Source organism: Cryptomeria japonica, chromosome 3 (assembly GCF_030272615.1).
Source record: "Cryptomeria japonica chromosome 3, Sugi_1.0, whole genome shotgun sequence".
Taxonomy (NCBI): Eukaryota; Viridiplantae; Streptophyta; class Pinopsida; order Cupressales; family Cupressaceae; genus Cryptomeria; species Cryptomeria japonica.
The window spans coordinates 486436633-486450878 of record NC_081407.1 but is presented as its reverse complement, the minus strand read 5'-3'; the positions used below and the strand labels follow the sequence as shown (position 1 = coordinate 486450878).

At 42.0% G+C, this 14246-nt stretch overlaps 1 protein-coding gene across 3 annotated transcripts in view; it reads right to left on the bottom strand.

Annotated features, from left to right (window-relative positions):
* The window catches only part of LOC131045085 (protein N-terminal glutamine amidohydrolase), a 105379-nt gene that overhangs the window by 29883 nt on the left and 61250 nt on the right, over positions 1-14246 (bottom strand). The window contains exons 3-4 of one of the 3 annotated variants that reach the window (XM_057978616.1): positions 13158-13217; positions 12828-12958 (exon numbers count right to left, since the gene is read on the bottom strand). In XM_057978616.1, the coding sequence (XP_057834599.1) occupies positions 12828-12958; positions 13158-13217 (191 nt within the window). Of the gene's footprint in view, positions 1-12827; positions 12959-13142; positions 13218-14246 lie in introns of all 3 variants that reach the window. The other 2 variants (XM_057978607.1, XM_057978624.1) reach the window with 2 other exon arrangements.

Genomic DNA, 14246 nt, shown 5'->3' with positions numbered 1-14246 from the left:
TCGCATCCGTATTTGCATTGATTTTCGGGATGTGAACAAAGCCTCCCTCAACAATGACTTTCCTCTCCCGAATATCAATATGATCGTGGATTCAACCGTAGGGTATGCTTTACTCTCATTCATGGACGACCTCTCGGGTTATAACCAGATCCGTATTAACCCAGAAGATCAATATAAAACCGCTTTCACAATCCCTTGGGGAACCTTTTTCTATGTCGTCACGTCGTTTGGGTTGAAGAATGCAGGAGCGACCTATCAACGAGCCATGACCTTGATATTCCATGATTTCATCCATAAGGTCTTAGGGCGAGAAATGCATATTGAAAATATTCGTCTGGTCTTTGAAAGACTCCGGTTGTACAAAATGAGACTGAATCCTTTTAAGTGTGTCTTTGGTGTTGACTCCTGGAAGCTCCTAGGATTCATTGTCTCTCGTCGAGGAATCGAAAAAAGATACGGCTAAGATCGATGCAATTGTGAGCATGCCTCCACCTAGGAATATCTCCCAGCTTCATAGCTTGCAAGGGAAGATCCAGGCCATTCGTCAATTTGTGGCACAATTGGCTGATCGTACCCTCCCTTTTATGCGATTGCTGAAGAAAGATACCAGTTTCCAATGGAATGAGGAATGTCAAAAGGCATTTGATTCCATCAAGGATTACCTAGATAATCCCCTTATCCTAATGTCGGCTATGTCTGATAAACCTTTCTACCTATATATTTCAGCCTCATCTCACGCTTTAGCAACATTATTGGCCCTACGCGATGATGAAGGGCGGGAAAGAGTAGTCTATTATATTAGCCGTACTTTAATAGGATACGAAACCCGATATGTTGTTGTGGAAAAACAGTGCTTAGCTCTTGTCTTCGTTACTCAAAAGCTGAGACACTACAACCTCCATGTAAAAACACGGGTCATTGCTAAAATTGATATCCTCAAGTACCTCTTTGCAAAGTCTGATCTCTTAGGAAGGCTGGCCAAGTGGGTGATGCTGCTCTCTGAATTTGACCTGCACTTCATAACTCAAAAGTCAATCAAAGGGCAGGTCATTGCCGATCAGCTAGCTGACACCCCCTCAGACAAGTCTTTTCCCACCTTAGACCTCTTCCCCAACGAGGATGCTCTAATCATTGACCAGGACTCCATATGGGACATGTATTTTGACGGTTCGAGGTGTCAAACTAGCTTAGGCGCGGGTGTGGTTTTTGTCTCACCTAAAGGAAAGCCAGTTCCTCTCTCTTTCCGTATAGAATTTCATTGTACCAATAACATCGCCAAGTATGAAGCCCTAATTGCAAGACACCATGTCGCGATTGCTATGGGAGTAAAGAACATCCAGATCCATGGAGATTTTGAACTTATTGTAAACCACATGACGGGTGCCTATCGTGTTAAGTAGTTGAAGCTGTCTCAATATAAGCATTTAGTATTGACCATACTGAAGCAATTCGCTACTTACATGATCGATAGAATCTCACGGAGGGAAAATCGTCATGCAGAAGCAATGGCAAGCACTGCTTCCCTTGTAAGCCCCGATTTTGGTCAGGACGAATACCACTTTGTGGTACAAGTCCTCCGCTCTCCAGCTGTATCTAATCAAACTCAATTCGATGATCTTATGTGTGCCCATGTCGATTCAGGAGAATGGTTCGCACACATTTTCAATTATTTAAAAACCGGAAGTTTCCCTGATGACGCCAACAAAAGCTTGGGTGTGCCGATTTGAAAGCTGGCCAATCGTTACATTCTCCTATCTAGCGTTCTTTATAGGAGATCATACAACGGTCTTCTTTTGCGATGTCTAACAAAAGCTAAGATCCCCCTTGCCCTTCAGGAAGCCCATTTAGGCTTTGGAAGTGGGCATTTTGGAGGAAAGTCTTTGGTACACAAATTGATCCACATAGGGTACTATTGGCAAACGATGGAACAAGATTCCTTTGCCTTTGTCAATGCCCCCAATGTCAGTAGCATAGCAACCTGATTCGAGCCCCTATGCAGGAGCTCCGTAGTCAGATCTCTCTGTGGCCTTTCTAGACTTGGGGATAGGACATCATAGGCAAGATATCTCCCCCTTCGTCTAAAGGTCACATCTTCATGATCACCGCTACAGATTACTACACAAAGTGGGTCAAGGCAGTCCCGCTCAGATCGACTACCGCTGGTATGATTTGTGGGTTCATCATGGATAACATCATTTATTGCTTTGGCTTGCCTGCTACCCTTGTTTCTGATAATGGTACGCCTTTTAAGAACAAGGAGGTTAAGCAGTTTCTTGAAAAAATTCATTTCAGCACCGCTTTTATACACCTTACTACCCACGATCTAATGGTCAAGCGGAAGCATCTAACAAAACCATTGAACAAATCTTATGCAATACTGTCACTAAACATGGTAAAGATTGGCATTCGTAGTTAATCTACGCGTTATGGGCCTATCACACGAGTGTTCGTATGGCTACAGGAACGACGCCCTACAACCTCGTGTATGGTATTGACGCTATTATGCCCCTTGCATTGGAGATTCCCTCTTTGCAAGTCTCCTTAAAAGGGGTTATTGATGATGATTCCTATTGCACTCTTCGTTTAAATCAGCTTGAATTGTTGGATGAGTGTCACTTAAAGGCCCTTCAACATCTTCAAGCTTATCAAAAGTCTTTATCCAAACAATATAACCAAAGTGTGCTACCTCGGACCTTTAAGAAAGGTGCCCTGGTTCTTTATGAGAACCAGAGAAATGTTAATGCGTCGCCTGACCAAAGAGGGAAATTTAGCCCGAATTGGTTCGGTTCGTACATCGTCACCTTTGTTTATGGTTCTGGTGCCTATGGTTTATCCTCCATAGATGGCACTCCTCTTAAAGAGCCAATCAATGCCACACACCTACGTAGATACTATGCGTAGTATGTGTCTTGCGCGTGATACCTAGATGCCTATGGGGGAGGAGGTCACAACCTGACACATATCCTTCATCGACATGACATTCATCTTTGTGTTATGAAGTGACTATGCATTGTTACATTCGTGTGTGTGCACGCATGTACATGTGTCATATATATAAATCATCATAAGATTTAATAACACATGCCAGCATATGTAAATCAAATCAAGATAAGCATCTAACTCTAAATCATCCATCACATGAGCATATTAAATAACAATAACATCCATCAATGAGAACACAAGATAGAACCACAATGTCGAATCTCATATATATATATATATATATGTCTGTGTGGGTGTGTGTGTGTGTGTCATATCAATGTACATGTATCGCATCACTACAAAAACACGTGATGCTGTCATATGTGTCTCTGATATACATGAATACATCCGCGTATATATACCAAAAAATGTTGTACATAAAATGAATCAAAACTGCGTCATAACTGCCCTGGTGGGCAAGTCCCTAAGGTTGTTGGCGCTGGAGGATCCTGGTCTCGACGAGAAGGCTATCTAACTGAGGTCGACTGCAACCTCGCGGCAGTGGTACTCCGCAATTGCAAGCCCCTCAGCTCTCCTCGTAGCTCGGCGACAATCTCCCGTTGTATCATCAACTCCTCCCGTGCTGACATCTCTCATTGGCGCGATGCCTCAAGGTTTGCCATCAGCTAGCGCACTTAGGGGCGGTCTAAGTGACCTGCAACGCCCTGTTGTGCAACATCCACCTGTTGTCGGAGGTCATCAACCTGGCTCTGCAGAGCGTCACGTGCCCTCTCAGTACTCTCAACTCGCGTCCTTGCCTGATCTCTCTCTTTGAGGACAGTGCGGACCTCCTGCAAGGTCTGATCCCACTGCCCCGTCACAGTGGCTAGCTTTGTCGCTCCGTGCACCAGCTCCACTCGACCCTCCTCATATGCTGTTCGTAGCCGTGCTACAGGCTCGAACAACTGCACATGTCTCCCTGTTGACTAGAGGGGTCGGTAGGCGTCCAGCACAGGACCCCGGGTCTGCACATCAAGGACGACCTCTGCAAGCGCCTGGTGGATTAAGCTCAACCACTCAGCTACGCTCTCTGTAGGCACAAAACATTTCACATCAATATCCATCATGTCAAAAAATTTCTACATCTATGCATATACAAAGAAAAGACTAAAGTACATCAACTAAAACTACAAGTACATACCAGGATCACCCCCCTGCCAGTCTGGATCCTGCGGAGGCACCCTGCTGGAGGATCCCTCCGTAGCTGCTGTTGTTGTTGGTCACGCTCGTGGCATGGCTGGTGGTGCAACTGGCGACGGTGGAAGAGCCCTAGCCGCTGGTACAACTCGGTTTGGACTCGGACTCCTCGTTCGCTGCCTCTGTTGTGGCCTCTCGCCCTCATCGCCCGTGGAGCTTGGTCATCACTATCTCCCTCTAGAGCTTCGGCGTCTCCTCCCTCTGCATTTGGCGGAAAGATAGGCGCCGGACCTACTCTGCCCCACCAGCCTGCGAACCCTAGTGTGACTCTGACATCGTCTATGTCAAGCTGTGGTGCGATGTCGTCATCGTCGCTCCCCTACGAATTGTCCTGTACATCTCTGAGGGTGGGACGGGGCAGGTCCTGTGGTTGCAGTGCACTCCCGGCTGATTGTGCGTAGGTCGGAGCAGCAGGTGGAATAGTTTGCACCTGCCTGGACTGCCGCATGCATCGCCGCCAGTATGACATCATCACATGGTCCTAGCGGCCAAGTAGGAAACAGTCTCTCTGCATCCGCGGGAGTTGTGTGCAGTCTGTTACCCAGACCCCCATGTCTCGATACGGCTGCCAGATCACGTCTCCGATCCCGAGCTAGTCAACGGTGACCCTCCAGTAGGTGAGGTCTCTCGTCTGCCATCCTCTGCGCTGTAATGGATACGCGTGTGCCCATGGCATGTCTAAGGGCAACGACACCAAGAATCCAACTGGTCGAGTGCAAGTGATGTGCTTGAAGGCCCAGACATGTAGGAGAGTGCAAGTTGTGAGGTTGTGGTACTCGTGGTGCACGTACTGGGAGAGCTCATAATATAAATGGGCCAGCATACTGCGACCCCATGCATACACCGTCTGCCTCTCCTCCATCTCCCGGATCAAAGGGACAAAACCTGCAGCTAGCTCTAAACCACGGTCGTCTGTCAACACCCGTCATGCGACGGTCGCAATCATGATGCACTGCACCAAGGGAATTGGCACTCGTCCCTACCCCAGCGCTCGTACGTATACGTGTCCTATGGAGTCTACCCTCTGCCCTAGGGCCCACTCCTACTGTTTGCCCAACTCCATTGCAGAAAGGATCGCTGGTGACACTCGCTACCCCCGGATAGGAAACCGTAGGATGCGGTAGACGTCGATCAGTGTCATCGTCATCTGTCCTCTGGGCAGCTGAAACGACATGGTGTATGCGTCCCACCTCTCCATCAATGCCCATAGCATGGGGGCATGAAATTGAAACTCGGGCAACATATATGTCCACCATAAGCCCATCTTGCGGAGGAGACGTCTATCGGCAGCTGATAACTCATCTACTCAACTCCGCAACATCTGCAACCGGTGCCCCGATGTATGCTCCCTATTTAAAACTTGCTAAACAGAACAACTGTAGGCTTGTTTGGGTCGAGGGGGACTCAAAGAACATTATCAACTACCTAAAGGGCAAATCTACTCCGGCTTGGAATGTTGATATTTGGATGAAAAAAGCTAAAGAAATTATTAAAACCTTTGATAGATGCATTATTGTCCATGTTTATAGATAAGCCAATGTGACTGTCGACTTCCTTGCCAATAGGGGAGTAACGTGTAAAGCCCAGCTTAGTTGGACCCGTGGTGACAGGCTGGACTCGGAATTTGCTATGCATTTGCTCCACGAGCGAAGTCAGGGGAGTAAAAGTAATGATTACTTGTGCCATAATGACTTTGACTGTTTCTAGAATTACTAATACCTTCTGTTCTGAGACAGGTGGCCAGAGAGGACATGAGAATCGATGTGAATTTATTTCGCATGCTTTGTGGGCGATTTTATACATTTTCTGGAGTCTTTCTTTAACTCTGAAAATTCTTTGCAGAGAGTGTAACCGAGAGCTTAATAAAATGGGTGGTGCGAGAAAAAGAATCAATCCGCCTAGCTGTGTGCATTTGAAGAATGAAAAGAAGCTATGGCAGATTTTGGAGAAAGGTGGGCTTACTCCATACATTGAGAGGCTACAAGGGCGAAATCAAGATGTCACGTGCTATTTTGCTCAAAACTGGAAGGATGGAACGATTGTTCTCCATGGTCGGAAGGTCCTGGTTGATGAAGCTCTTATTGCACAGGTCACTAGGTTATCTATGGAGGGCATGAAGTATTATAGAGACAGAGTGTATACAGAGCAAGCTGTGCAGAACTTCCCCAAGAAGGAGGCGGAGCGGGCTAAAATTGTTAAAAAGACGGCCAGCTACTATGACATTGCAGTCATTGTCTTTCTGGCAGAAGCTTCTCAAGGTAATTATGAATTACCTTACTTTGGATGGTCATTATACCAAGGTGTATGGTCGCCACTTTGTTATTCTGAATCATTTCCGCCATGGTGTGAAGATGTCTTTCCCTTTCTATCTCATGTCAGCTCTTAGGGCTAACTTTAGTGACCACCGCAAGAACCCTGCCAAGTTTCCCATCGTGCATGAAGGTCTACTGGTCCTTATTGATGCCCATTTCCGTGCTCTTCCTCCCCCTGATGATTACATCCACATTACTTCAGAGAATGATGAGACTAGTGCGGGCGAGTCTGATAATGAAGCCTCTGGGTCTAGGTCTGAAGAGATTTACCCTCCCCTGAAAAAAGCTAAAATGGAAATTCCTTCAAGTTCAAAACCTAAGATGAGGAAGGGTATCAAAGGTCAAAAGAACATCGTTATGTCCTCCCCCTCTACTTCTATTGAGAATGGCTCCCCCTCTTCTAGCAAGAAGGCAAAAGATGATAAGAACCCTGATTGCCCTAATGTCCCGGCCTCTCCTCCGTCCTATAAGGAGACTGGTAATGTGGGTGTGGTTGGTATTGTAGACTTTCATCCCAAAAGTGATGAGCTTAACGATAAGAGGGAGGATTATGAAAATGTGTTGGGTATGGCTCGTGAACATGCTATTGATACTTTCAGATTGTTCAAGTGGCTGTTTCATGAACTTAAAGAGATTAGGATTAACCAAAGAGCCCTGGGAGGCAAAATGGATGCTTTCCCTGCTGGTTCTACTCATGGTAATCCAAATAATGAAGGGAATTGGACTGAGGCTGAGAAGAAGTCGGTCATGGACTGTATCAAGAAAACAGGGGAAGGGGTTGATCAAATGAAGAAAAGGCTAGAGGAACGCATTACCCGCGTCGAGGAAGGCTACAACAAGATCCAGGACACCCTCAAGACTATTATGTTTAGCAGTCACAAAATTGTCAAACAGTCTGCAATGGTTATGAATACCATGGTGAATAGTCTGGAACAGCCGGATAAGATTGTTGTTATTATTGGTGATGATGCTGAGGCGGCTCAAAGTGGTGGACCCTGCAAAAGGACCCGAGGGAACATGAAGAAAAAGGTTGCCATTCAAAATTTGGATCATAAAGCTATGAAGGTTGTTGCTGATACCATGAATGCCCTAGAGGTTGAGGTCGCTGAGACCCTTAGAAGCCTAATGTAATTGGGTAGTTTTATGTTGCTAGTTCTGTCTGTGTCTGGGTTTGGTCTTTCTACTGTCTTTTTGAGCCCAGCTAGGCTTTTGCTGTCTCTTTGGCTGTTGTTTCTTATGCTTATCCTTGCAGCCCGTTTTGTTTTGAATGTTTCTTTCTGATTCTATACCTCTTAGAATCATTTTGTAAAGGGTTTCGGGGCCCCTTCAAAACCTGTTTTTGCCTTAATCCAAAACAAATCGCCTAAGAGTGGAATGGTTGGTAAGTTGAAAATGAAGTCTAGAAATGAAGATTCCAACCAACCATGGTGTCCAAATCACTTCCAGCAATGGCATCAAACTCAGATCTGATCACAATAACAACCTCCCAGCAACCATGGAGCTCAAGACAATCACAAAAATCACCCAAAATGAAGGGCAATCTGCCTCACAAACAAAATCGCAGCCCCTCCAATCATGCACCATCTCCCAAAATCGTTGAATGTGGCTTTATTAGCCATTAAACACGCTGTAGCTCCTCTCTAATGGCAGTGCCTAGGCAAAAATCGCCCTCCAAACAAACAACTCCGGCCCAAAATGGTGTCAAATGACACTTCACCAAAATTGCCTAGCTGGAAGAACTTCAATCAGCCTTCAAATGGTGTCACATCAGCCACCTATATTATTATTTTAATGCTGGCTGGGCATACTTAAACACATTTTCACTTTGAAACATCACCACAAAAGCAATGTGGGATAAAACTTTGCCTTTATAACAGCCTGGTGGAAAATCACCCCATGTCTGGATAAAAGTCCTCATTAAATTTCCACTTAATTCATCACAAATGCCATTTGGAGAAAAATGACCTTCATCGGGATAAGAAATTTCATCCAAATCAAATTCATCTGCATCTAAGGGAAAAATGTAGGTCATCAAGATAATTTCCAACACTTACTCAAAATTTTAGCCTCCTGGTGGAAAATCGCCCTCCATCAAGAACTTGAATGGGGGAAAAACAGGGTCCATCAGAAATTTGGGGGAAATTCACCTCCCATCAGGATTTTGAGTGGGGGAAAACCATGGGTCATCAGAAATGTGGAGGGAAATGCACCTCCCATAAGGATTTTTGACCTTTAGACCACTAAAACATGGATTTTCATCGTGAATTCAATGATTTCTCCACTCAAAAACATCTGGACACCTCAAAATTCATTATTACGCATCGGGACTTAGCCAAATTTATCAAAATTTGAGCAAGAAAATAGAGATTCCATCGAGATAAAGTGCAAATTTGACTTGAATTACCTCCTAGGAGCAAGAAAATAACCCCTAAGGACCTCTTAACACTTGGGCACAAAAATATCTCCAACTTAGACTCACTTAGGCATATTTACACTCAAATTTAAAACTTGTTGCAACCTCAAACTTAGACAGAATTTAGGATCACACTTAATAATTTGACATTTTAAACACGTTTGATCCTACACCCTCTCATTAGCAAAGGCAAACACTAGGAAATTATTACTAAACCAAGGCAATCTAAGCGAAACATCTACCCTAAAAGGCGAAAAATTGGGGGTCCCCATTTGCAATGGGGCGATGTGTGAAAACGTCACAACAGGACGTTGCAAAGAAAGCTTGGGCTTTGGTATGTAGACCTTAGAATCAACCCTCTAACCTGCTCAAACAACTACAAAAAGTGATGTAGCAAAATCCAAATTCCTATGGGAGACAACCAAAGACCATTTGGAATCCAATTGAGGGTATTTATGTAATGTCCCCCCACTTTGAAATAGAATTTAATGGTAAATAATAATAAAATTAAAATGCAAAAGAATAAAAATTAAATTTAAATTAAAATATAAAAGAGATAATTAAATATAATTAAAATTTAACTAAGTTAACGAATGGTCAAAAGACATGGAATGAAAATTTATGACTCCCTCAAACATGAGATATAAACGGGAGAAGAGAACCTCATTTGAGAGAGGGATAATTTGGGAATCAGAAGTGCAGATCAGATTTGAATAAGAAGTGTAGATCTGATTGTGAAAGGTTGTGTCCCTTTCAAAGGGCAGAAATAATGAAGAGTTGCACCCTTTCAAAGGGTGCTAATGGTGAAATGGTGCATCTCTTGCCAAAGAGCATACATGATGAAGAGGTGTGACCTCTCTCTCACATTGAGACATATAAATGAAAGGGATCAAAAGCCTCCAGTGATATCATCATTGATCAAATCAGATCAGAACTATCATTAAGTTACTGGTAGTAACATCCTTGTTCTTGGTGTTATGTATGGGAATGTGCTTAATATGTATGCTTAATATATGACACCTGATAATGTTCATATGCAGAATTTAATAGTGATATAAAAATAGACTACAATATGTATGACAGTCATAATTTCATATATATTCATAATACATGAGGAGTTAGTATACTCATAGCCTAATCCTTGTTTGCTAATGCCTATGCTAGGATTGGATGTGGAATTTTTAGATATGACCTGCGGTGAAATGGGCATGTGCTACATCATACAAAGGCAATGGATAAGGCCTGCGATGGAATGGGTGTATGTTACATCATTCAAAGGCACAACTTGTGGAGGATGGTTTTCTGGCACCCTAACAAAGATACTTCCCAATCTCCACTAAGATTGATCATTAGGATTGATTAGGGATTAGACTTAGCTATGTTGATTATCCCTTGTATGATGTACGCTTATTGTTCTCTACAAGTAACAAATGCATAATAAATATAATAGGTATGATGAGATGTGTTTAATTATTGGAAAATAGGCTATCTCCTACTAGGGGACATTACAATTTAACTAGGATTGAAATCTCAATTAGATTCAAAATTAAGGGGAGAACTCAAGATTTCACAAAAGTGAAGTTAGAATTGAGTTAGGCTTGAGGTTTGGTGAAAAATGGTCATAGCTGAAAATCACACACCAATCAAAAATGCGGAGGTCACCGCTTTACTAGCCAAGGTCACCCCTTTTGCCAAGATAGGTCACCTAAGCGACCTTGAGAATGTTTGGGCAATCCCACCACTTGTAAGGTGAATTTGAGATTTTCAACGAGTAGAAGGGTATACAACAAAGGTAAAAGGCTTGGGAGGATGAAACAAAAGCAAGGGAAGGTCCTAGATGTTGAACAAACACTTCCATCAAGATCCGAAAGGTTGAGAAGTAGTCGTATTCATGCCATGTGTGTCATGAGTTGGACTGTCTAATCACATCAAACTAATTGACAATTAGGGGACCAACTAGAATTGAGTTAGGCCTGAGATTAGGTGCAAAAATGGTGGAAAATGGGTTGAAATTGAATTTTTCATGCGCCAATCAAAAGCATTGGGGTCATCCCCTTTACTAGCCAGGGTTGCCACTTTTTACAAGCCAGGACCACCCATTTTGCTAGTAGATGTCACTCCTTTTGGTGGGGCAGGTCACCCAAGTGACCTCAAGAATGCTCAAGAAACCCCACCATTTGAGATTTCGCAGTTTTGGATGAGCGGAAAGATATGCAAGCAAGGTGGAATGCTTGGGAGGAAAAAAAAAAGAGCAAGGGAGGGTCCTAGACAATGAGTAGGAACTTCCATCAAGGTGGGTAAGGCTAAGAGAGTATTATTCACGCCATATGGGTCATGAGCTAAATTATCAGATCATCATTTGACTGACATGTATGCATGTACAATTTTCAGCACTTACAAATTTGTTTCTCATTCATTGTACATACCTTGGCTAAATGCCTATGTTCACGGTTGATTATGCATTTAAAGGGGATGTTCTCATAGTATAGTTTCTGCTCCTATCCCTAGGATAAATCTAACAAAACCTCACATAGTCTATGCTGATGCAGATTCCAGGAAATTTTAACATTCCAAGAATTTTGATGAATTCCAAGGTCATGATATATTCTCTTATTGTTGTTCCTATCTTTCTTTGTCAAGACTCATACCAATATTGCATTTCAAGTCTTGGAAGCATAAGCAACGTTAGTACCAGGTAGATCTTTGATAGGGTTATATACAGGTGACAAGAATGCCATAAACAGACCAAACTTATCATGAACTAAGCCCTCCCTGAAAGAAATTGTCTTGTTCTTACCTTGAGGAGATAACAGCCATGAAGTGCCATTTTGGCATCATCAAAATTTCTGTTGAACCTTATGGATTCCAGTTTTCTTGCACCCATATACTTATAGTTGCATCTTGGATAGGCTCCCATGAATCTGCATATGGAAGCTTTGTCCCTAAGAATCTACAACCTGTGTTCCATCTTATTAATGGAAGAAACTTTAGGAGGAGTATCCATTTTTAGGTAACACCAATTTCCTTTATTTATGAAAAAGTTAGGCCTTGATGTGGATCTATTTTCATGATACTGCAGAGATTCCTATAGTTCTTTATAATGTTGGGTTGTTTGATATGAAAATTGAAATTACTGTTTTGTAGTTTGAACTGGATTGAAATGGGGAAGGAGAGAGAGTAGAGGAGGCAATGTGGACTGATCTGTTGCTAGTTTGGACGAAATTTGTTGGAGGTGGAATGAGTGAAGTATGGGAGAGTCAAGGGTGGGAGAGATTACAAAGTTTTTTCACTGCCCCTAGCTAAATTAGGTAGAATTTTATATACATACAAACACATATCATTTATAAAAAATGTCATACAAACACAATATGCTTATAAATAAAAGCAGAAACATATGAGAACATCAGTTGTTGGAACAAATCCTTCTGATTAGTAGAATATTTCAAATACTGGTACCCAAAGATCAAAAGTTTGGGCATTGGAAAAATCAAAAACTAATCCCAATCACGTTCAATGCTTATCAGTTCAAAGCTTGGAAAAAGAGAGAGAACAACTGAAGATGAAGCCCTTCGTCATGTGGCCAAGGTACTGGTATTAGAATATATTATCAGTAAGGAAAATTTATGAAAACGAACTTTCCTAAATATCTCAAGGAAAACTATAACTAGTAACCGGCCATCCTTGGGCCTCTAGTTAGCAAATCTTGGGTGAAAATTTGCTGTGTGACAACTCTCAAAATGAAAATAATATAATGTAAAACATATTTAGTTAAATCAAATGAGATATTTATTATGTTAAACATAACTGAATAAGCAGAAACAAACTCAAGTAGAGTGATGAATTTTCAGTTTTACTAAGGATCCAATAATTACTTCCTCACAATTTTAGTAACTTGAGAACTCCTGACAACAAAAGAAAGAAACCTGCGGAAATTTGGATACAAAGGCAATGATGGCCGGATTGCATCAGTGATGTATTGATGCAATGGAACTGGGAATGGAAGCATTGTATCCAAATCCCACACCAGAACTTGAGCATCCTTTTCTCTGGATTTCTGTCAAGCAAAATTTATAAATCAGCATTCAAAATTCTCAAAAATATCTCAAGTTTTCTTATATCCATGCAAACAACCATACACAAGATACAAGTTATACTGTTATAACATTTGAGCATCTTATTCTCAAGAAATCTTTACACCCAGTATTAAAATAAGAAAATATAAGCAAATGGAGATGGACCTGAACACATATTACATGATAATCCCATATCACCAAGCCTTCAATCTCACTAGGCTTCTGATGCCAAAGAGGAATCTGAAAATCATGGCAATCAAATAGATTACAGTCTTAAAATATGCTATAATAAAGAAACATGAAAGGGATACCATGTAAGAGTATTCCCACCATCACCTGGAAATTTGATGGTACTTGCAATTACAGCCAAGAGGAATCTCAACTTAAATCAAATTCAATGCTTTTCTAGTCCCAACAAAAAAGCGACCCTTTTTATTTAACTTATTATCACAAATATTTTCCAGGAGAGCATTTGATTAGACAAGAACTGCCATAGTTTCACCATAACACAGTTGAACTATGCCGAGTTTTACAATAACAACATAAGAATGTAAATATTTTAAAACAAAACAAAATCTTGCTCACACCAAATCTTTATACACCCAAGCAAAGACATCCTTATAGTCCATGAAAATATTGATTGCTGCAGCCTTCAATACCAAATTCCAATCATCCCCAACCACAATCATTTAAGGATTTCTTCCAACTCTGATCTACCCTCGCAATGGTGGGCATCTTACACTGGCTACTGCTTGGCATATGGTCCAGCTTTGCATCCCCAACTTTGATTCTGTTACCTAGGTAGGGTCAGCCAACTGTGATATGAAGAATCTAGGCCTTGATATCACTGGCTTCTGATTTTGGTCATCTTCCCGCAATCCTTATTTTATCTCTATAGTTTCAGTTATTTTGCAATCCTCCTATAAAACCACATAATTTTTTATTTTCCAATGAAACAAATTGTTGAGCGATCAGGTCCTGTCTTTGGAGTATGCTTCAACTCCAAGGTCCTTTCCTCATTTGGCTCCATAGTATCCCAATTTCTTCTTTAAAGAATTCATCTTCTTCAAAGTCAGAGTTCAACTATTTTGAAGAGGCTGGTTCCTTGCTTAGTTCCTGACTCTTGAGATCTACCACAAGTTTTTATCCTTTATTTTCAATGGAGAGTAGACTTTTCTTCCAATTGTCACCAACTTTGGCTACTATCAACCAACCACAACCGAGCAATGCTCCATAGACCTTCTTGCATAATTAGGTGACTAAAAATAT